Source organism: Amblyomma mixtum, chromosome 3, assembly GCF_055824585.1.
Source record: "Amblyomma mixtum isolate Tamu chromosome 3, ASM5582458v1, whole genome shotgun sequence".
Taxonomy (NCBI): domain Eukaryota; kingdom Metazoa; phylum Arthropoda; class Arachnida; order Ixodida; family Ixodidae; genus Amblyomma; species Amblyomma mixtum.
The window spans coordinates 141,711,805-141,734,917 of record NC_143014.1 but is presented as its reverse complement, the minus strand read 5'-3'; the positions used below and the strand labels follow the sequence as shown (position 1 = coordinate 141,734,917).

At 51.5% G+C, this 23,113-nt stretch overlaps 1 protein-coding gene across 8 annotated transcripts in view; it reads right to left on the bottom strand.

Moving 5' to 3' along the window:
- LOC149352183 (paired box protein Pax-5-like) overlaps positions 1 to 23,113 on the bottom strand; it is a 214,924-nt gene that overhangs the window by 14,188 nt on the left and 177,623 nt on the right. For 6 of the 8 annotated variants that reach the window (XM_089581327.1, XM_089581328.1, XM_089581325.1 and 3 more), the window contains 3 exons: positions 15,369 to 15,484; positions 14,355 to 14,601; positions 1,887 to 2,000 (listed from right to left, as the gene is read on the bottom strand). In XM_089581327.1, coding sequence (XP_089437453.1) covers positions 1,887 to 2,000; positions 14,355 to 14,601; positions 15,369 to 15,484 — 477 coding nt within the window. The remainder of the gene's footprint in view (positions 1 to 1,886; positions 2,001 to 14,354; positions 14,602 to 15,368; positions 15,485 to 23,113) is intronic. The other 2 variants (XM_089581329.1, XM_089581331.1) reach the window with 1 other exon arrangement.

Below are 23,113 nucleotides of genomic sequence, written 5' to 3'. Positions count from 1 at the left end.
GAAGACGCGCGCGAACGCGGCCGTGCCGCGTCCTTTCGGTGCCGCTCTCGGGCGCGTGTTGCAGCGGAGAGAATGGGGGGGGGGGGGGGGAGCACCCCCCCTCGTTTGCGTCTCCCTATGGGAAGAAGACAATGTCGAAGGCGGTTCTCCGCGACGTCCCCGCCTCCGCTTCGGTCGTCGCGCGTTGCCTCGGCGATATCGATTGGAGGCTTGCTGGCCGCAATCGCGCGCTCCAAGAACCCCCCTTCCAACCCCCCCCCCCCCCCCCCCCCCCCCCCCCCCCCCTGCATGCCTGCCGCCCGCCGTCTTGTCATTGCTCGACCCCCGACGAGCCGTACCCTGGCAAGGTTCCTTCACTCTGCTCGACCGTTGTGGACGCAGATTCGCCGTCGCGCAGCCAGCAATCGCGCGAAGCGAAACTGCGAGATTTTCCGCATTCTCTCGGTCTTCGCGATGTGTACGTCGGATCACAAACAACAAACATTCCACAGTTAGGCATGAGCAGCGCCGCCGCCGCCGCTTCCACGAGGCTAATCCGTCCTTTATATCAGCATAGCGTGAAGGGGCTACAAGTCAGCCAACAGGTTTTCAAAAGGAGTGCTGAAGTGGGCTGATCGGTATATGCTGTACGCAAGAATTGTCTAACCGGACAGTCCATGTGGGGCGGACGATTCCTTCCAGGGGCAAGTTCGTTACCCCTTTGCCGGAAATTATCACTTTTTATTGCCTAACCTATACTATACCTGCCCCGCCCCACCCACAAGACTTCGGAGAAAGAGTACCAGGAGGAGCCAAAAACTTCTGCAATGTTTGGGGTAAAAGTGGCAGTGAAATTTTAGGTTCGGTGCGAAGAGGGATCACAAAGAGTACTATACTAAAATTACTAAAATATATGCGCCCTTTAAAAAAAAACGCTTCATAACAGTCTTTTTTGGCCAAATGCGTACGACGTGGTGAGCAGCACAAAAGTATGTTTTGTCGCTGAGCGTTGTGACAACGCGGCGGGATTTGGAAAAGAGAGACGAAAGAAAAATGTGCATTTATAGAAAGAAAAGATGCTGCTAATCTACTGGCGAAAGCAAAGTGCAATTTAAATTCATTTTAAAAGCTGCCTTATTTCCTTTCAGTAAGTGTCCCCTATATGGCCGGAAACATTCTCTATTTTCGTGACGAATGTTGCGTGCTGACAAGTACGATTCGCTTTTGTTGTAAGGATTCATATTTCGGACGTAAACAAAATGTCGCCGGACAAAAGGGCACAAACAATATGATCACTTCTTAAACACGAGTCAAGCTCGTCAGATGTCAGGCACCGACAGAAATGCCTATACGTCGAGTGGAACAGAAGATGTGAAGTTAAGTTGACCAGTTGTGTTACAGCATTATTGGTGTATTGTTAGTCGAAAGGACTCAACTACAAAGAATAAGGTTGAGCACTATATGTAGTGTAGAGTTAGTTAACTGATCAGGTGACGAAAATCATTTCTAGCCATTCAGCCTTCTTTCTTTCTGCGCATAGACGGGCGCGACAGCGCAGGCACCAGGCTTGAACAACTTCGAGAAACATCCAAAACTACCATGCGCGCAATTCCTTTCCCTCTGTCCTTGTTACCACTTTAATTTTAATGCCTGCGCTATCTCTCAGTCAGTTAGTAAGTCCCCATGCGATGTGCAGTGAGAAATACATCGGCTGTCCTCCCTGCTAAAGACTTAGAAATTAGAAGTGATGCGTTATAAAAAAAATGTGCTGGATAGGACTCGATTTTGTGAGTATTTCGCAGCAAAAAAAGTCAAGACCCGCTACACGCTCTGCCGCTGCTCTACTGTATTCTTTTTTACACCCGGAATCGCCAGGCAAAATGACTGCAGTGAAGTGTGGTATATACCTGGATGGTAGGAGTGCGGATTTGGACTAGTTTCAATGAGCGAGGCTCCGCTGTTGACAAGGGACTTGACTTCTTGCATGCTGATGGGCGTCAGAGGGGTGAGCGAATTGCTGCCTGTTTGGAACAAGACGCGAGCACACACACAAGCACACGCCATTAGCAAGGGCACAGCCGCTCACGGAAAGCAGCACAACTCAGCACTACAACGCCCTGTACGCGTGCTCTGTTCTCGAAATGGGCATTACGATAACAGAGCGTCAAGCACAATTAAAAAAAGGGCAAAAAAAAAAGTGAAGGACAGGGGAAAAAAAGCACGTGCTTCCGTCACGCATTTTGTCCTAAAAGAATAAATCGGCCGTGCTCATTCTTCCATCGTTATAAACGGTGCACCTAAATGTCCAACTTGCAAGCGAGCAGTCAAACAACTTCAGCACTTAATGAGTGCAACGTTAATCTAGTTGTTATGAGCAGGACGAAAACAATGTGATTAATTGTATATCAATTACACGCCGGTCTACTCTTTCTATTATCAGTATGAAAGACTTCACAACGTGCGCTCCATAATTTCTTGCGCCTTTGCATTAAAACAATAGAGATGTACGCCAGGCGCCTTAATAATCTTCATTTTTTTTGTCCTTTCCTTTAAATGTGTGCAAAAATAAAAAAAAAATACGGTGACTGCTATTCTTGAGCACCTGTGAACATACTTTGATAAGCTACCTCAAGAAGCTACGAAACCTATTTATTTTAACTCGACAGCAGTGATAACGACGTTGTTTCTACCTGCATGCGCTATCTATTCTGGCTTGGAAACCTTCGGAAAGGCTTGGAAAGTTTAGAAATAGTCATTTGTACAAATGTGTGTAGTGATCGTACTTTCTTTCGCTAGTATGATTAGGCTTTAAGATAGCGTACCGGTTGCCATATTGAGACTGTTTTGCAGAACGTCCCTCCATGCGTGACAGAAGCGCTGTGCCCAAAACACGGGCATAACCAAATAACGTTGCAACAGCGAAGTTGCCTAAGAGGCGTAAATTAAATGAGAAAGAAAAAAAAAAACAATCCTCAGTGAAGCGTGAGAAGGAAACAAAAGCGAGAAAGCAGTGCGGAATGTTATGATGCAGCAGCGTGTGCGGTGCGGTGCGGTGCCCAGCGGCTCACAACCTTCGCAAGCCGCTCCAAGTGCTTCAAGACGCGCACGAAAGCCTCCACCTTGCCCTGCTGTCCGCGCTGAAGCCGACGAAAGAGTGTTGTTCAACTTGCAGTCAGGTGACTTTTTTTTTTTTTTTTCAGGAATAACGGAGATAAATGAAGACACAATGGTGCACGAGGACAAGCAGCTGGTTACTGTTCTGCAAGCCGTTGTGCTCCCTCGTGATTGAGTGGCGTCAGTACAAGTGCAGGCATGCTTCACCAACACCAAAAAGTATTAGAAATGTGCTCAACCCCTCATCCTCACTCATTCCTAGTGGTTCCTCTCTCTTTCTCTCTCTATTTCCCTTTTTGACCGCTGAGTAGTGCAGGCCAGGGGTCTGGATATTTGAATCCGGGAAGTATACCATGGCTTGAGCGCTTAGCATGGATGCGTACACGGCAGGCTGCAGATTGGTGCGTATGCAGCTCTAACAAGTGTTGAGGGCTATTAGTACAGACGGGAGAGTAAACAATCATCGAGACACAGTACATTCCCAGCCGCCACCCGCGCCGATAGCACATGTTATCGGAGCGTTTTGCTTCAGAGAACCGGGCTGCTGGCTGGACCCCTCGCAGCGTAAACAGCTGCGTTTCGAAGGAACGAATGGAACAGAAAAGCGCCCGTGAGTACTGGATGTTTCGGAACATGTCAGGTGGTCACACTCAATTAAACCTCTCCGCGTTCTTCTCAGCCTATAACGTTTATCCGGCCCACAGAACACAACTTATTTGAATTATATATTTTCACGCAGCACGCTTAAGTCTCCCGATCGATTTAAGTGTCGAGCCACACAAATGTAGCCACACAAATGTAGCCACACCTCAGTGACTGCTGTATCTCTATCTACATTGTGCAGGAAGCCTACATGTTTTCGGTAAGAACTTAATTTTAATCAAGCGCATCGCGACCGAATTCTGTTTTCCTGGCCGATTCGAATTATATATACGCTACTCGCAGACGACTAGCACTTCACCATACCACCGTCAGCTCCATTCCACAGCGCCTGTCCGTCGGTTGTAGCTCCCATCTCTCGCTCCCTCATAAACAGGAATGGATAACAACAGCCCCGCAGCGAGAATGGCGCACGAAGAACGACGGGAGCGCGGAATTTCGGCGCCGCCACTGCCGCGAAACGTGATGTCAACGCCACCGCCAACACCAGCCAGCGCCTGACCCGAGCGTTAAACGCGCCATCTGCGGCACTTATTTGCACTGTAACGATTACGTGACGCCCGTGGCAGAGGCAGTTTCAACCCAAGATGGCCGCCGCCGCCCGCCCCCAGCGACAGCTGCGCATCGTGTGAAGTCAAGAGTGAAGCCAGCAGGCCTACGAGCCTCTTTTCGTGCGGGGCTGCTGACCGAGTATCAGGTGAGGCGGGGCGGGCACGCAGTGTGCCGCATTGCACGCCGCACAAGCGTCGCCTGACCTCGCCATCATCCCCAATGGCTCCGTGCGAGGACATCGATCCAGAGCGGTCGTTATTGCACTGCATTTAATCTGAGGTAGCACGCCTGTGCGCCCACGTGCTGTTAACGACAGACAGTAAGGTTTGCGCGTACCCACCTCGAACTAAAGTCGGATACAACTGAAGAACGAAGCGGCTTTTTGCCGTCGAAGGACCCTCTTCCAGCCAAAGGCGTAGGCTGATTCGCATGACCCTGCTAGCCTGAAAATGCAGGGAGCGGCCTGATAACGCAAGGGGAGAGGACTATCCCAATCCCCTTTCATCTTCCACTACCCGCATTGTCACCCTAGCAGGGTCATGAGAATCAGCCGAAGCCATTGGCTGGTACGGGATCCTTTGACCGGAAAAAGTCGCTTCGTTCTTGAGTTGTACCCGGCTACAGCGATACACCGCAGTCGCCATGGCTTGTGTATACGGTGTACAAGCGTTCCGCTAAGATGGTCCCGCGTAAGCACGAGCTGTATTTTTGCAGTACGATATCACAGTGCACTACGAATAAGAAAGGGAATGCATGTGTATGTGTACTGTGATCCACTTCCGAATGAAAGCGTAACCGAGAGAGATGGGTAAATAATGGCGCGAGAAACAATAAACGTGGAGAAACGTAGAAGCAGAAACGAGAGCGGGAGGAAAGCGCGAAAATTCTCTGTCGCCGAATCACGATGACACTTGGTTCCACCAAGCCACATTTAAGAAGCGTCACCGTTCATGACGACATGGCTCCGTCACTCGTCGTTCTTTGGCCTGCAGTTGGCTCTAAACGTTCTTCTGACTTGTCGTCAGAAAATAAAATGTTGGTTGCGTCATCACAGACCCGCTAGGAGTGGAAGCAATTTTTTTCTTCAGGACTTGGCTACTGGCATAACCTCGGACCCTAACAGATAAAATGAAGTACGAACTTCCTTTACGCATTAACACTCAACTCCGTAACGGTACATCTATGGGTGACCGATTGCTGTACATATACCATGCACATTTAACCATGTACCGTGTGCGAGGACTCAATGTCAAAACAGGAATTGCAGTGGGTTAAAGTAGAAAAGAGAAAGGATACATGTCGTAATTCCATAAATTGTTCACCTTTTAATTAACGCCGGTAACGCGCCCCTACTGCCAAACAAGGTTGCACAGACTTCGCGACAGGAGACGGCCGTCAGTCTTCCAGTCACTTCCGAAGGAAAAATAATTGCCCAGCTGGGGTTTGATACTCAGCCATCTTTTATTCCGGATGAGCATGGTGAATGGCATTTCTTCATCGCAGAGATCATCGTGTTAAGGGAACTAAATTGAGTCAAGCTGGACATCAAAGGCCCTGGAATTTGCGGCCGCGCTGGCACAAAACCAATGTTCACCCATTTACAACCGATTAAAAAAAAAAACGAATTTTGCTCAGCACACACTGACCGCAAAGGCATCGTGTCTGGCACCCCTCCAAATGGTTATTCGCAGCAGCCCCGAAATTCCGAGCTAATCAGACAGAATAACGCGACTGCAGGGCCAACAAGCCTCGAAACGCAGATGATCGTGATTAGACCAAGAGCCCAGCCTAATGCGGCAAAGCTTTCGGCAGCTCGCGGAAGCATGCAGCATCGTACAGAAACGCGTCCTTATCTCCAGCCCGGCTCCATCGTCACGGCAGCTTCCGATGAGGGCAAGATGGTTCGCGGCGCGTTTCCTTCTTAGCGCGCCCCGATCGCAACAAGCAACCCGCGACTCGAAACAAATGAGCCATTCTTGCTTACAGGCTCGCACCCGGGCTACCTCGGCCCCGCCGTCATTGATAATTGAGCAGCAAGCCGATCCTGCCGATCCTGCCGCGCCCTTACCAAGTGGCCTGTAACGAACTTCATCAGCGTTCGTCCTCCTCTGTTCTCTTCCCCCCCCCCCCCCCCCCCGCCCCACATTACTTTTAATTTTTGCTATAAAGGCGTCGAGAGGAGGAATTGAACTGTGGCCGGAGAGCATGTGCTCGATATCAAATGTTCCTTGGTACTGACTTTATTTTTATATATTTTTTTTCAGGTACAGAGTCGTTAGTGCCCCTTACGCATATTAGTGGAAGAGCAACGATGCTGCATGAAATGGAAACGGCCGAAAATTTACTCTTATTTTTGCCCATTTACTGAATCCTTATTTCATTGCTTCATATTCCCCGTTCGATGCTATATAAGGAGCATCAAGACGGGGTGTTACGGCGCGGGCTTCCACGACTAAATAATAATAACGGGAGTGAACCCGAGGAGAACGAGGAACACAAAAATGTGCGCGAATAAAAAAAAAAAGGCAAAAAGGATACAAGAGAACGAAACCACACATAGATGAGAGAGGGAGCTTGGCCCCGTAGTCGTTCTTATCTCAAAATTTCAGCAGGTTTTCGGGAATTAAAGAGGCTCAAGTCATTTGTTAGCGGCTCCTCTGCGCAAGAGCGCGCAGTTCGCCGAGTTTGGCGCGCTGATAAACGGGTCGGTTCCTGATGACCTCTCCATTAGCTAGCGCTCTCTAAAGGGCCTGCGTCGCCGGCTACCGCTTGAGAACCCTTCGGGTGCGAAGCACTCCCTGCTTCAAACCCTTTCTTTTTCTCCCCCCTTTTTTTTCACAACAGCGTGCTTCGTATTTTATCATTCAGCCCTGCTGCCTTGTTCCGAAGCCTTTATTCGCCTGACCTCGCACTCAGTTTTTATGTGGTCTTTTTTGCGCCCCAGTTCATAACGGCGGGATGAAAATTTGAGCGGGTTGAAAGAAACGTGTTGAAGTGCCGACTTTTCCTGTTTTTTTTTTTTTGATACGTCAATCTAGAAGCTTTGCGCAGTGCGTGTGTTTATCGTTTTATCTTTTCCTCTCTCGTCTTCCTCTCGCCTCCGATATGTAAACGCATGCTTGGCAATGTAATTAATGCTTCAAGCTTTCGAAGCGAGAGACGAGCCTTGCTGCAGAGAATGAAAAATTAACAAAAAATTCAAAGCGAAACAGGGAAGTTTTTTTCCTCTTCCCTTTAGTATGGTATGCGTTAGCAGTTGGCCAGACCAACGTTTGATCGAAATCTCGATGAAGTGAAATATGTTACGCCTCAACAGCCATTTTGGAAGTGAAACAAAAAAAGAGAGGTAATCTGATAGTGATAATGAGCAGTTGAACAGATTTGTTAACATCAAGGGACCCGGCTAGCTTTCCACGCTACCTTTGTGAACAGGATTAAAAGTCCTTATGCCTCAGCCATGTTTTTCGTCTGTATAAAGAATGAAAAGCCCGGGAATTACATTCGGGGATATTCCTGAAGTGCCTTTTACTCACGACGCAGAACCAGTTCTTTGATTGGGTATGTCCGTCGATTGAGCGGCTTTGGGGTTCGGCTGCTGGTCACAAGGTCGCGGAATTGATCTCGGCCTCGTCGGCCTTATTTTGGCAGAGACGGAATGCAACAACCCCCGTTTGCTGAGCGGTGTCAGCGCACGTTAAAGAACCCCAGATGGTCTGAATTAATCCGCACCCCTCCATTACGGCGTCCCTCATAACGGTACATTAAACCCCACAACTAACAATGTTTTACGATGTCATTCATCTAACAATAGAAGCCACAGTCTACGTGGCGGTCGTCTGTGCCCACCATTCCTTGTTGTGATGAGTCAAGAACTCCTTTGCCCATTTATGCAGTACGAGCTGCGTACATGGAGTGTGCACCCTGCACTCGGTGCGAAGTATCCGCTATCCTGGCTGAGCGGTCACGCTCTGCCACTACACGCCACGTTTCGATATAAGGAGAATCAATGCAATGACGACCGTTATTGATATTTCCCGGCGAATGCGAAGCTTTCCTTCTGTGTTATTTGAGATTTTCTTTTTTTTTATGAGGGGGGGGGGGGATTCTTCGTTATATCGTATGTCGTTCCCAGCAAATTCCCGTCCTTTAATTACGGCGCAGTTTCGCGGCTTGGAACTTCTTTCTTGGCGGCGTAAAATTAGTCGTCAAATGGAAGGGAAAAAAATAAACGAACGTAGTAATTCAATGGCGATTTTTATTCGCAAGCCTTGACCGTATACTAAGGTACGTGCGCGTGTCAGACTCGGGTCAAAGTTAGAAGTGAGGATGAGGTAAAAGAGAGGGGCCCATCTGTCGCTCGCGGTGATCCAATTATTCGCACACGAGCGCCTGTTCCAAAAACACCGAGGTCCCATGCGGCCGCCGCGTCCATGGCTGCCGACGCCCGGCGCTACACACGCGCGCACTCCAACGCACGCTTCAGCGCGCCGCGAGATCGCAACGAAAGGGCCGCCGCATGCGCTATCGCGAGCTCCGCACGCACGTGCCACGTTTCCGAGATGGCCGCCGCGCGCGGTCGTACACTCGCGGCTGAGGCGGCGAGCTCAACTTTACCACGGAGCGAAAGGAAATATATACAGAAAAAAAAAAGAGGATTCGGATTGTCCGACAGCGTGCAGCTTTGGCGATGGTTACGAGGATTTCGCGCATGCGCGCAGCCCCGCTGCACAACTTGGGGCACTAGAACGTGCGCCGGTTGCGCGCGGAAATTAAAAACAACTAAACACTAAAGAGCAGTGGGTAGGGCCCTCTTTTGTCGCCGAGGCCCAGTCAGGCCACCTTTCTTTGCCGTCTCTCGCTCATTCCCTCTGTCGTCAAAGAGCGATTAGTTCTGGGAGGGACCGGACAAAAGTCTCTGCGAAACCTTCCCACGAAAAAATTCTGCTCCCGTTTTCGCCGCCGCGCGGCGTTTCACGCTTCGTCGCTTGACCCACGTGTCGTCGCACGCCGCCCAACACTGCCGGCGTTATCGCCCGACGCGCCGCTTCTGCTGAATATCAAAAAAGGGCACCGAAGATGGCGCCTAGCGATAGCGGCGCTGGATGGCGTCCACGATGTAAGTATATACTGCAGTACGCGCACGGGCCCGGACAACGAGCGAGTTGACGCGGCCATTCCGCGCGGCCTTTGTGGAGACCGGCGGCGTGCGGTGCATGTCCAACTCGCACCGCCAGCAGCCCGAGATGCGCTCGCTCTATCGCTGGGACGCGATACGCGACTACCCCTAATTCCTAGACACGCGGCGCCCCTGCAACGTGCCGGATGCTCGCCCTGCATGCACGCGAGTAGAAGGGGAAAAACTGACGCATGGCGTTGCGTTCTACGTTGCCGCTCGGTTGGACGAAAAAAAAAAACGAGTCTACTGCGCATTCCCAAGAAGACAATTTCCTTGAAGTGTAACAGGTATTTTAAAACACCAATTCGGGCGTAAGAGTAGATGCCAGCCTTATATCCTGCCCAGCACAATTCCAACGATAACCCCCTTTACACCTCGTAACAGATGAAAAAAAAAAAAAAAAAACGAGCTTTCGCTCCGAACGTTCGTTTTTAGCCATCAGCTCAGATCCTCGCTCGTGCCGCGGCGCCTGTGCACAACTGGCCCGGACCGCACGCGGCGCGAGCCAAAAGCGCAGCCAAAAGAGATTCGCACGGCACACTGACGGGGCAAACCTTCCGGAAACGCTCGTTCCTTCGTTCGGCGGCCCTTCGGGGGACGCGCAGGGCGCGAACCGCCGACGCTCCTCGTGTCTCCGCGCGCGGCTGCAGTTGGCCTCCGCCGACTATTTTGGTGGCAATCGGCTCAAACTTCGCGGAATCGGAGTCAGCGGCTGCGCTCCCAAAAATGCGCGCGCGCGCGCAGAAAAGACTCAAATATTTACGTCTGGCGCGTGTTTTCTTACCAGGAACTCACGGGTAAACAGATTCCCGGGCCCGTGGTTCTCAATGACGCGGACAAAGCGTTATAAGCCTCGCTTTTTGCCGCTGGCTCTGCTTTTGTCGTCCCCTTCTCTCCCCTCTCCGAGGCCAGTGCGAGCGTGGCGTTCGCGCTTTGCCCCCGCGCGGTTACGGTCACTGTACGCAGGCACGCCGAGCGACCAGCGCCGCGCACAACGTGGCTCGCTTATTTCCCGGGGTGGTATTCTCCCGGTGTCGCCTTTTGCGACATGTCGCATTCGCACTTCGCTGATTGGCTCGAGCCGCGGTGACGGCGGCGTGACAACACGGATCCGCCTTCCTGCTACGTCGTCGTGACGTCGCCCCAATTTACTACGCTTAGTCGAACAACGGAATGCGCTGAAGCGATTCGCGCGGGCGACGGGCTACCGTTAGCGTACGAACGCAATCGGCAGTTGCGGCTTTTGCGCCCTTGGCGTGAAAACATGGCGACGTCCTTTCAAGCGAGAGCCGCCCGCTTCAGCCAATTCAGCAGTCCTTGCGATTCCGGTCAGCATGTTTACCGGCAACTACTGGTGTTGTTACTTTTCGCTATGACTTACCTTGCTTCGACGATAAAGTTTAAGCTGCAATTCAGCCTAGTTTTTTAGATACGCTCTCGATTCTGGAGCGCGCAAGCCTAATGGCACCTCCAGCTACACTGCTACCGTCTGCAACTGCCCGAAACGCAGCCGAAACCTAGCACAACCGTCCGGAACGAAAGAAAAATAGATTTGGAGCTTTTTCGCGGTGTTTTATAGACTTAAATGAAGTAAAGCGAGTTTATATTAAATTTGCAAATGTTTTTTTTGAACATTAGACGTCATGTGATGGCAAATATTCTTGCTATAAAAGATACGAAACTACTGCTGCTAGTGAATCAGCAGTGGTAAATTGTCGCTTCTCGGAGTGAATGAATGCACCGCAGACGAAAGTGCCGGCGGCTTTTTCCGTTTCTTCGAGCATCTGTAAGCACTTTTTTAGGCCCCGCCCATATGCGACATGTCGCAAAAGGCGACACCGGCAGAATACCACCCCCGGCCGCTCTGCGCCCGGGCGTTTCGGACACGGTCGGGACAGCACAACGCGCCATCTCTTTCTTCCTGTCCCCGCCTCTTCTCTCTCTCGGTGAGATATGCGCGCCTCGTGCAGGATATGCAAACGATCGTGTTCGCGGAATACGCGCGCGGACGTAGAGGAGTTCGCATCGAGACCAGCCCGAGCACAGCTTGCACGGAGGCCGCTTCGTAGAAGGCCCGCTGTCCCTGGTGGGGGCATGGGCTCTTCGATCCTGAGCTAGGAGTCAGATACGCGCTTGAGTCTTTTTGTTTCCACTTCTTTTAACTAAATTAGAGTCCGCTGTTGTTTTGCTGAACCGCCAACGCTACTATATTGAGAACTCGCTCCAAGGTAACCTAGATTATAGGGTCGATTCTTCAGTTATGCTCTTTATTGTATGCGCGAAATTTACAACAGCACGCGCTTTGAGGGAGATTGCAGTATATTTCTTGCTTACTGCTTTTTTTATACCTTTTATATCTTGTACATAGTATAGTGAGCATTATTATTTGGATTAGTATTTGCGGCTTTGTTCTCAAAACATTCGAATCTTCGCTCATAACGAGGCGCACCTCCCCGCAATGACTGAGCTCGAACAGTTGGAGTTCACGAAGAAATGATAGGTCATACTGTTATGTTTTCGCGTACACATAGTGGACACAGTCGCTGGCGTAAAGCTACGACAAAGGCGGAACGTACACTTCATACACCCAAGCAATGTCAAGTACTTGATGCAGGAATAAGTAAAACATCAAAGTTTATCGGCTCGAAACGTTGTTCGCATGCTCTCTTGCCTTCGTCTCAGATACGTGAAAACGACTGTCCACACGTCATCTGATTCGAGAGTACGAAAGCTTCGCTAGCCATGCTCACGATATCGACGCTAAATTCAAGTGTCGGCCTTCGAATTTAACGTCCATACCACGAGTGTTCACAACTGTGCGATAAGGCGCCAACAGACTCGTCATGACATCAGCGACCGCGTGCGTGCAGTTACCTGCCAGTATTCCCTCGTTCGCAACGAATCCCCTTTTCTCAATATCACCAGTTGCTTATATTAAAACGTTCGTCAAAGAGTAAGTTCTGTTTAAATTCTATTTTCATCTCCTGTGAGCACAAGTAGCAAAAAAAAAACTACTCTTGACCACCACGACGTAGAAAGTGACAGCGTACGCTATGCAAATGATCCAATCGATACGCCTCATAAATGACCTCAGTGAATGTGAACATCGCAAGGCCTCGAGCAAGAACCAGTCCGTAGAAATTATATAAAATCCACCGCATCGAAAAAGCTTCTCCTTTTTTCTGTTCTGCCTTGAGTGAACTAAAAGCAGAACGGAAACTAAAAGCACTGCCCCGATAAGAAGCCACACAAAGCGCGGCTTAATCAGTCAATAAGAGTGCTACTAATCCATGAATGATTCATCGTTCATGTAAAACGCCACAACCGTTCGTCCATCCATAAGTTATCTACAAAAATTATTCTTTCTGCAGTTCCCTCACATGTTCCTTTTTGGGCTGCCTGCACGTCGAGCCCACGTGCGATAGGCTGCGTGCTCGGCGGTCAAGTGACGCAATCGAATACTCGTCCCATCTCGTCCCCGATGTGTGTGCAGTTAGTATATTAAAAAAAAAAAAGAGTGCCGAAGGAACGCCGAGAAGAGCGAGTTAGTAAGAGTGGTGCCTCCAGCCGTCGTCATAGGTGCAGAGTCCCATCACCTCCGGTAGAGAGTGGTGCGCTGTGCAAGTATTACGCGCGCAAAAGCAGGGCGAACAGACGCGATTCTGCTGCACTTCGCACGCATGGCGAAGAAGAGGAAGGGATGCGGCAGCCGACGCCTGGCGGCAACAAGTGCAACTTAAAGGGCTCTCTCTCTCTCTCTCTCTCTTTGAAAGCGAAAAAAAAAAACACTGGCCAAATGCTGCACACTTCAAAATTGTGAAGCGGTTAGCATGCGACAGCCCCCTGAGTTGCAGTTGTCGTCAGTTCGGCACGCGCAAGAGAAGGGCACAATGGGAGAAAAAACTCAGTCTTCCCGTAATTTTCCTCCTCTCTGCTATCGCGACTGCAGCTGCGCATTACGTAATTGTCTGCGGTAGAAAGCTGCACGCCATCAGACTGCACCATTGAACAGGTTGTACAACGAGCTAAGCCTATTCCAGATGATAAGTCAGGCGGCGACTGATGCGTATGCTTTCGGCGTCACTTCTGTATGATGCTGAACGCCAAGCCCATTGAATGATGAGCACTGCCTTCGGTAGGAATGCGTAAGCCATACCGGGATCCGCAACGAGTAACGTGAAACTCTGACCTTGCAGTCACGGTTTTCATTCTCTGAACGGTCGATACGTTTAAGCTTTTACGTTTTGCTCGCGTCTTTGTTCCGACATTATCTTCTGCAATGCACGTAAATGGCGATTCTTTGTAAGTCGCCACGTTTCTCCGAACTTATCTGAAGCTCTTGAAGCACCGAGTTGTCGCTATTTTCTTTATCAGTTTTCCTTGCGCTAACGAATATCGCGAAACGAATGTTATGGGAAACATGTCTGCTTCCACGAGCCTCTAGGCCAATTGGGGCTGGACGCCTCACGAGGCACTGCCTGTTTAAGGGTGCAGTCATGTACGAGCAGATTCCTAATCTCCTCCATTGGGAATCAGTGGTTGGTTTGCTGACGTTGGGATGCTTTCTGACGGTCGAAAACCACCCAGGCCACCTTATCAGATCATGGGAGGAAACGTTGGTAGCTATTAAACCAAAAGCCAATTCCAGGCTTCAAAAAAAAAAACGTAAAATGAAAAGGCATGCTCCACGGCAGCCATGTAAGTAAACTTCATGGACGGAGTACCCTCCATCTGAGGAAGGATATTGAAGATTGAATGTGATATTCCAGAAGGGACGTATGCCGTGTCTTGTCGTTCAACCAACCAATGATTCTCCTTGGTCTCCTTGATCCCCCGCGAAAGAGCGCGCTGTAGCCACGGGAGCCTCACTCACCGAGGGGCGGGGAGTAGACGGCAGTGGACTGCGAGTTGATGGTGGTCATTGCGACGTCGTAGTCAGCCTGCTGTTTGTCAGCCGACGACACCACGGGGCTGAAGACCTGCTCGAAGGGGCCTCCCTGCGGTGGAGGCGCCGGCTGAGACGCCTGCGACGTCAGGTGGTGGTAGGGCGACCCGTTGCTCGTCGGCAGGTCCGCCATGCCGGCCTTCAGTTCATCCTGTTTTGTCCACTTGGCCCACATCTGCGGGGGTCGGCAGACGATTCGCGTGCGTGTGAGCGCTTCGGCATGGAGCGAAAAGTGGCGGTGCGCAGCGCACTCCTACTGGTCGCATTAATTAAGCTAGGTTATAAAACGGTTCGTAACTATAGATACTGAAAAGACGGCGTCCTTCCATTCCTCCCCCCCCCCCCCTTTTTTTTTAAGTGCCTTAACACGTTTACAGGCACGCACTTTCCTGCAAAGCTTAAATGCAGTGACGGGACGTTTAGCGAACTGCGCGAAGCAAACGCTTGTCTTGAGAGGTTTCAACCTACCGCTGTCTTCAGGATACACGCATTCCTTTGTTAGGTAAGCATTGAAAAACACTGAAAATAAAAGAAGATAAAGAAGCTTCCTGGGAGCTTCTTCACAGCGGGCTGTTGAACTTATTGCTCTTTGGTCCCCGAAATATGTAATAGCGTCACGATGCTCTTGAAAGGTGCAAGAGTGAGGTGCGCTACTTCATGTGTACACGTCAGACTGTGCACACATGATTTTTGTGCGCCGCCCACACTCGCGCCCAACAGCATCGCGGACGCCGTCACTCATTTCAGTGGGACGAAGATGAGTCTGAGAAAACAGAGCTAGTTACGGTAACGCCAGAGGCAACTCTTCTAAAAGAGATGCTCTCGGGATGTTGTCTGCTCGCCTCAGTTACATCACGCGCGAACTCTGCAGAAGCGGTGAAACTTGTTTTCTCTTCGTTCTCACATATAGTTTCTAATCCCCTGTTGTATGCGTATACTCACGTTGGGACTCAGGTTGGAATAGATCTGCTCGCCGTTGTACTGCGCCCTGGAACGTTTAACTTCATCTTCGTGGATTCCGTGGTCACCGTTCATGTCTCGCGCCGAGTCGCCGTGCACTGCAAGGAAAGAAGGCACGCTCTGTGTCAGAAATGCGGAAGTCGTGCCCATCAAATACGCTCGTTTCAGCGCTAAATTTTCTGCATGTCGGCACTTTACTTAGGAGAAAGAAGACGCGGTTTGTCCCAGCCGACCCTAGTTTTAGCAAACTTATCAGTGAAACGAAACAGAGTGGCCTATTAGCGGAATCTAAAACCTGATATACGCGCAATGTAAATAACACTCTATGTCTCTCTGCGTTAGACTAATATCTCCAATGAGTTAGACAGTCATTAAAAATTTTATATTTCACAGTTTTAGGAAACGTATGCACCGCAGTTCTTGCTTGTGTTTCTGAGCAGTGTTAAAGGTGCACTGAAGAGGAATCTGAGCTTGTCTTTTTGCCGCGGGAACTCGATCTACACGTTCCTAGCATTCTTAGAAACTGCGACTTATTGCCCTGTATGGCCGATTTCCCAAATTAAATCGAATTAAAAGGCCGGCTCCCGCCCTTTTTTTTTAATTCTGCCTCGTACGGTGGGCGGAGTCGACCAACGCGTGGAGTGCCTTTCACCCAGTCCCGTGGCGGCTTGCCGCTCTGCCATCGGCGGAGTAATACGTAGTAGTCCGTAGCAGCAAATAGTCCGCGCGTATTTTTATTTCTGCGGGCTTTTTTTGCGGCTATATTATCTGCGAATGAAACTATTTATTCATGGAAACCTAAAAAACAAAATAAAGCGAAAGCAAAGCCTCCACGGAGCTGGCTGAAAGGAACTTCACGCGTTGGTCGACTCCGCCCATCGTACGAGGCAGAATTCAAAAAAAAAGGGCGGGAGCCGGACGTTAATTCGATTTAATTAGGGAAATCGGCTATACAGGGCAATAAGTTGCGGTTTCTAAGAATGCTAGGAACGTGTAGATCGAGTTCCCGCGGCAAAAAGACAAGTTCAGAATCCTCTTCAATGCACCTTTAACGTTCTGACAATGTAGAATCTTATAGACTAAGGTGGTTTTGATATTAAAGCGTTGTTAACCTTCAGGAAAAATCGATATAAATACGTATAATCGTTTTGCAAGGGCTACGAACTGCTACATTGTACCAATGGGTTTGGAAATGTACCCTCATAGTGTTAGTCAATATTACAAAAACTAGTACGGAACTCGTCGGACGGGGCTCACTTCGGCAGTCCCAAGATACAGAAAAAAAACGGTAGTTTCTTTTATTATTGTTCTGCTCGATAATGATCGGGAAAGGAACTTTCCAACGAAAAACAGCTGTCTGGCGAGCACTGGCTCCTCAATCACTCCACTCCGCGGTGATAATGTTCGTGCAAACGTTCCTTGCCCGGCTTTCGGTTTTCTCCCGGGAGCACGTGTTTCTCAAAAGGGACAGGGGAGAGAACGAAATGGAAAATCAAGTTGCAAAGGAAAGAGAAGGACAAGAAAGGACCAGAAGCAAAACAGAAGCTAATTTCAGGAAGCGAAAAAAAATGCGTAGTGAGCGAAAAGAAAGGAAGATACGGTGCCGCTAATGCATCCTACAAAATGCCGCGCGATATCGGCGCCCACGCACATACACGAGAGCGTGGCGCTGCAAAACGACGCCTGCTCGTGGGCGCGCGCACACATAGCACGCCTCGCGCACCACGCACGAACAAGTGGCGGGCGGGTGGAAACAAAAGAAGACGGCCCACCACGTGCATCTGCGCATGCGCATGTCTAATCAGCCCTCGAACAGGCGCTGGCGTTTACGCAGGCAAAGTGCACGCGGCTTGCGCGCGCGCGCGAGTCGGGAAGTTGCGCCCCCTGGGAACCTGGGCCGGAACTATTGGCGGCCTCTGATAAGCACCGCGACCCCGGTCTGCCCTTCATTCTTTCCCACCAACGAACAGGCCCTTTCGTTCTTTTCCCCGCCGTCCCGTCTTTCCTTTCACTTCTACGCATTTGTCTCCGCTTTTAACGTGCTAACCGAAGGCTTGCCTTCTCTCACTTTTTGTTTCGCTTCGTTTGTCGTTCGCTGCCACTTCTTTTTTTTTTTTTTTACCAGTTCATACTGCTGTTTCAAAAGCACGCTGCAGTGTAAAGACCTCGTTTCTCTCGTTTTCGCCCGCCTTGCTATCGTTTCTCCCCTCGCGCTCTGTTCTCGGCGCGCACCCGTGTTCTTATTTGGGCGGAGCCGGGGGTTTTGATTGCACGTCGTATACGGAGACGCGCTGTTTTAAATCACTATAGATGACGTTCGTGCCGGCGCGGCTCTGAAAGTGAGCTCCCGCGCGGGCCTGGTTTTGTCTCGGATTCCTTCTCCCGCGCGAATGCGCGAACGATCCCGGCGACTTTTACACAGGCGCGCACACACACACACACACACAAAAAGAAAACAACTGATCTTTGGGCGGCTTCTGTGCAGATTTTTCTGCTCTTCTCTCTCCCCCCCCCCCCCCCCCCCCCTCCCACGCCCTCACCTTCACCTCAACGAGCAGTCCTTTTCCTTTCTCATTTCGACTTCTTCAAAGAGACTTCCGCCCTCACCTCACTCTCCCTTTCTCTCGTGGTCTTGTTTCTCAAATCCGTATCTCAGGTATTTCTTTTTGCTACCCCCATTGTTATCATTACAATCATTTATTCGGCCGGCGCCGTCGCACCCTGGGGAACGTCATTTCATTCCTGCGGCGCACGGAAGGCCGATCGCGGTGCCGGAGTGCGCCGAAGCCGCTGAAGCGCGGCGCAGTAAAAGCGCGCGGTGCGGCATTCATATCGCCCGCGCGCCGAGCTCCAGATGAAGAGCGATCGACGTGCCAACGCGGCCGCGGACACCGGGCCGCTTGTTTTGCTCCTTTGCTTCTCGTTCCGACCCCTATTTTGCGCGGATGCCGGAGAGCGCTTTGATTCGAAATGGAATTGGAGAGGGAAGCTCTTTGCGCGGCACCAGCACCCGGCGTTTTCCATTATTTCGGCCCAGCTGGGCTCTGCTCTCGCGCGTTTTGCTCTCTTTACTTCCCGCCATCGCGCGGATACGAGAAATTTACACCGGCAGAAGCCAAGCAAATAAAAGGCGCCGTGCGACTTTTACAATCGCGGCATCGCAAAGCTGACTCGCTATACTTTCCTTGTGCGGTAGCAAATCTTGCTTCTGAGCTAAGAAATCCGGTCGGCTGGATAATATGCTTGTTTCATGCGAGACAGCAGTTCTTTGCGAGACAGAAGAACATTTCGCTGTCGAAAGAAATTTCATGAGCGCTGCGCACTCTGCGGGGTACTAAACAAGGCGATCGCATTTTGTTAGAGTGGTCAACACTTCGCAACCGGAAGGGCAGATTTTGCACCGCGCTGGTCCATCTTGATCGCGCGATTACTGTGGAAACGTCGCCGCTATAGTACCGAGCCCGCACATCACGCTGAGCTGGACAGATCGTCAGTGCACCGTGGGCCTTCTCACTGAGCACTGTTCGTCGGAGTTTCGCCCTATAGATCTCCAGTGCGCGAGGGACATGACTCGCCGCATAACTATTACGAACGTTACGCCAGCAGCTCGCGGTGGCAGAAACGGGACCCGAACGAAGAAGAGGAAAGAGGTAAATTCCGGCAGACCTCCCCCGGGTCAGGAGCCTGCTCCGCGGCTCGACATGCGAGCACACAGTCCGCCTAGCCGGGTCCTTGAAGACGAGCGCGATCCCCCTTCGGCGCGGCCTGATGTCTCGCAAATAGCAGCCGCTCGCGAGGCACAAAGCGGCCGCGTTGTCGCGCTGCGCACTCCGGAGGGGGATGAAGGAGAGCGGGGAGGGGGCTGTTTTAGTCGCACGCGGTTTGTGAAAGAGCGCGCTGATGCCCGCGCGGGAGAAGGAGCGCCGCGCTCGTGTGTACGCGCCGGCTTCGCGTGGCGAGAGGGTGGCGGGGGGAAAAGACGTTAATTCCGAGGCGAGACCTCGGATGAACACCTTCGAGGAAGGGGCTCCCACCGGGAGTGGCGCCCCGAAGGAACGACCAAGACGACGAAGAAGGATCGGAGAGGCATCTTTGCCACACACTCGCAGGGGGCTCTCTTCTTTCGCCGCGGCTCGCGCGCGGTCCCCCGCTTTAACCGACTCACAGCCGCTACACCGGCGCCAGGACGGTGCGATCTCGCAGCGTTCCTCCGCTGTTACTTCACTGGCGGAAAGTAACCTAAACTTCGGAGCAGTGCTGCCTGTCCCGCGACCGGGCGAAGACTCGCGTGTAACAATGCCAGCTGGCCACTTGTGATGGGAATGCTGCCACCTGCCCAGTGAAATGCGCGATTCACACGAAGCAGCGTCGATATACGTCCTCCACAAAACTACGCAAGATGGGTTGCTCACTCTGGAGCGCCAACCCTGATAACTGGGTGCACGTGGTACTGTGCCGCTTCCCCTGCCTTTTCCGCCCCCGTTCTACATCGCAGGGCCGAAAAGGAGTCGTCGACTGCTGACCCGACGCCTGCTGCCTCGTGTGCTCCGAAGTAGATATTGCGCCGACCGCGCGAAGGGGACGGGGACGCCCCACACATTGACGCGGTCGCTTGCGGCGTTGTGACGACACTGCGCTCTGGCGCCGGCCCCTTTGAGCGGGACAGAAGGCGACGGGGGCAACGCCTCACCGGCTTTCTCCCACGCCCGGCCCGATACGCAAGAAGGGGACGCGGTACGACCCGCCGAAAGCGTGACGGCAGCCAGACACAGCAGCGCACGCGCGAAGCAGGTTTGATTGCACGCGCGGCGACTCCCGCGGCGTGCAGCTTCAGAACAGCAGCAGCAGGGCGGACGCCAGCATCGACGCGCACGCGGCGCTCGGGCCTTATCGCCCCGCTATGACGCGACCCGCCGCTTCGAATTGGGCCAATTTCGCGCCTGTCTGAGCACGCCGGACGAGCGCGCCCGCGCAGTCATCGTTCTTCGCAGCGTCTCCCTATACTCGGGGTTTCTCCGGCCGTGCATTATTACTCTTCGATGATTAGCGGAGCCGCGCATGGCGAGCGCGGGCACTGTATGTGAGCCGCGGTGGAAGCACGCTGCCTAATGTGAACGCCGGTCGCGCCAGCTCGAGTAAGGTACTCCGGCTGCGCCTTCCTTTTGCGTCAAGCACTGAATATCTGATCAGAAACGCAGGGGGCGCGTTCATCGTTCCAGGCGGCTCGAAATTCACTACCCATAAACAAAAGGGAACGTAGAACGCTCCCGCGTCCTAATTTCAACGACGCAAATTGGGATGCTTGGCACGTTCATGCACGGCACCATATCCGATACGTTCGTGCAAGAGCACACCATGGCTACAAGCGTAAAGTGAGGAAGGCTCGTGTGCATGCTTAGGTTACTTTTGTCCTCAGCTGACATGTTCCTAACACGGATGCTTCAGAGCTGAATGTTTCGAATGGCTGCCTCTTCGACACGCATGAATAAAACCGTGTTTCATTGCTGATGAAGACGCTGTCCGTCCCCATCGTGGCGACATGACGAAATGTGCGGTTTTGCTGCCATTTTTCTAGGTTGCCGACCACCTTTGTGAATGCATCATGAAACATGGAATTTGTTATTTTTGTATAATTGAAAATGGGGAGACAGTATCCATATGAGCGCCTGCCATAAGATCGATAATAATGCAATCAGCAAACAGTTTTCCGTTGAGCGTCAACTGTCAACTGCAGTTTGAACTCACGAATAACATGCAGGTATGAGCAATATACTAAAAGGAACGCTTAATTCACGTTCAAAAGGCGAATTTAGCTTTACCACTGCGTCGAACTTGAAAATACATCGTGTCATGCGTGTCAAAGAAAGAGATTAGCAATATGCTCATCACTCGTAGGTGGGAAGTAATCATTGAGTGCGTGCTGTAAAACCAACGCTTTCATTTCTAAATTAAACATTATTACGCTGCTCTACAGTCGCAATGGCACACATAATGGCGAGTCATTTCACTTCTTCCCTCGTGTTGCTGTCGCAAATCGCGTCAGGCCACAAAATAGCGCTGCAGTCGCATCAACCGTCGACACTCATCGAAGGGGGACCGCCACCACGCCCCTCTTCCACGGCCCGCATCCGACGCGCGGGCGCGCTCGCGTAATCTCCAGCGCCCCAAGTGCGTGCAGATGCACGCACACACACAAGAGAAGGGAGGGAGCGGTGGCCATTGAGCTGCTCGCAATGGCCTGTTCGCGGAGGCTTAGAGGTCGGCCGAGGGCTCGTCTTTATCGCGCTCCGCCCGCCGCTCTGCGACGCTACCGGCTGCTCCTGCATCCGCCGCTGGTGGCGGCGGTCGAATTAGCGACTCGCGCGATTAATCTCTGAACCCCTCGCCCCCGTTCTCCTTTCCCCAGCGCCCGATTTGTCACGTGACAACAGCGTCGTCGTCGTTTTGCTCGACAAGGGCTTCGCTTCTTTGTCTCGCCGGCCTGCCACCCTGCTTCGCCAACCCTCGAACACCGTCGAGGGGAGATTACGCGGGGCGATGCGCCTCACACGCCCGTCGCGTCGTGACCGTAGAGAGGAAACGGGAGCGGGATTAAGTCGCCTCCAGGGATCTGTGATTCAATCTTTTTGGCCTAGGCGATCGGGAAGCGTCTTGGCGCCAGGGCTCTGCACTCCGCGGGGTCGCTGCCTCGATGCTGGATAAGGGGCGATGAATCTCGAGCTAGCGAATCCTGGTGAAGCGTGCCGTCGACGCGCGGAAGGATGCAAAACAAAATTGTGGGGGAAAAAATGGCACGAAAAATTACGGCAGAGCGTTTTTCCAGTTGAGTAAGGCATTAGAAATTTCGATGGAGCCGTTGCCTAGAAAGGTAAAGTTATGAAGACGTGGTACCAACTATACCCACCACAGGAAAGTTGGCACGCAAAACGAAACAAACAGCCGCGTTAACAAACTAAGCAAATATCGCAGTTTGCAGCATCGGAGGGAATTGCAATTTGCGACGTGCAAAACGAAGGGTTGTTTTTGATGCAGGAGTGCAACTAAAGCCGAAGAGAAACGCACCCCGAATTTCGCAGCCTGTTATGCGCTTTCTGTCGTCCTGCGATAACGCATTGCTTTCGACGAATGTTTCCAGGCAGGCAGATAATGTTATTAGTGATTTATTTAATAAAATAAAAACGGAAATAAAAGAAACGTTGCCCGCCGCGGCATCTGCTATCGAAACCTGAAGCACCTGAGCTGCGGCTAGCGAGAGCAAAAGGACAAGGAGAGGGAAAGATAGTGTAAAAGAAATAGGGGAGCGATAGGGAGAAAGGACAGGAGGGAGAGAATAGTCATGTGGCGTCTCCGCTAACTTCACTGAAACCTGGAAGTCTACCTTCTGAAGCTGCTTTACTGCCGTTCTTGCCAAAAGTAACCAAGCAACGGGGTTTGTTTCTCAACAGTGCAGCGGAGCACTTAAGGCAGGCCTGATGCTCGAAGTCTCTGTAAGGTTCTGAGACGAACCTCCTCTTCCGGGACCTTCTGGCCTTTACGTAGCGTAAAGGCTGCACCATACGGCTGAGGAGCAAACCCTGCTGCCTGATTACATTTGGCAAAGACTGCACATTAGTAATCTTTCATAATTCTTTCCCTGCTTCAGATCGCAGAGCAAATCATCTCATCATCGTGTTTAGGAAATTCCGCTTAGTGGAGTACATACTTCGAACAGGAGACTGATTAATACT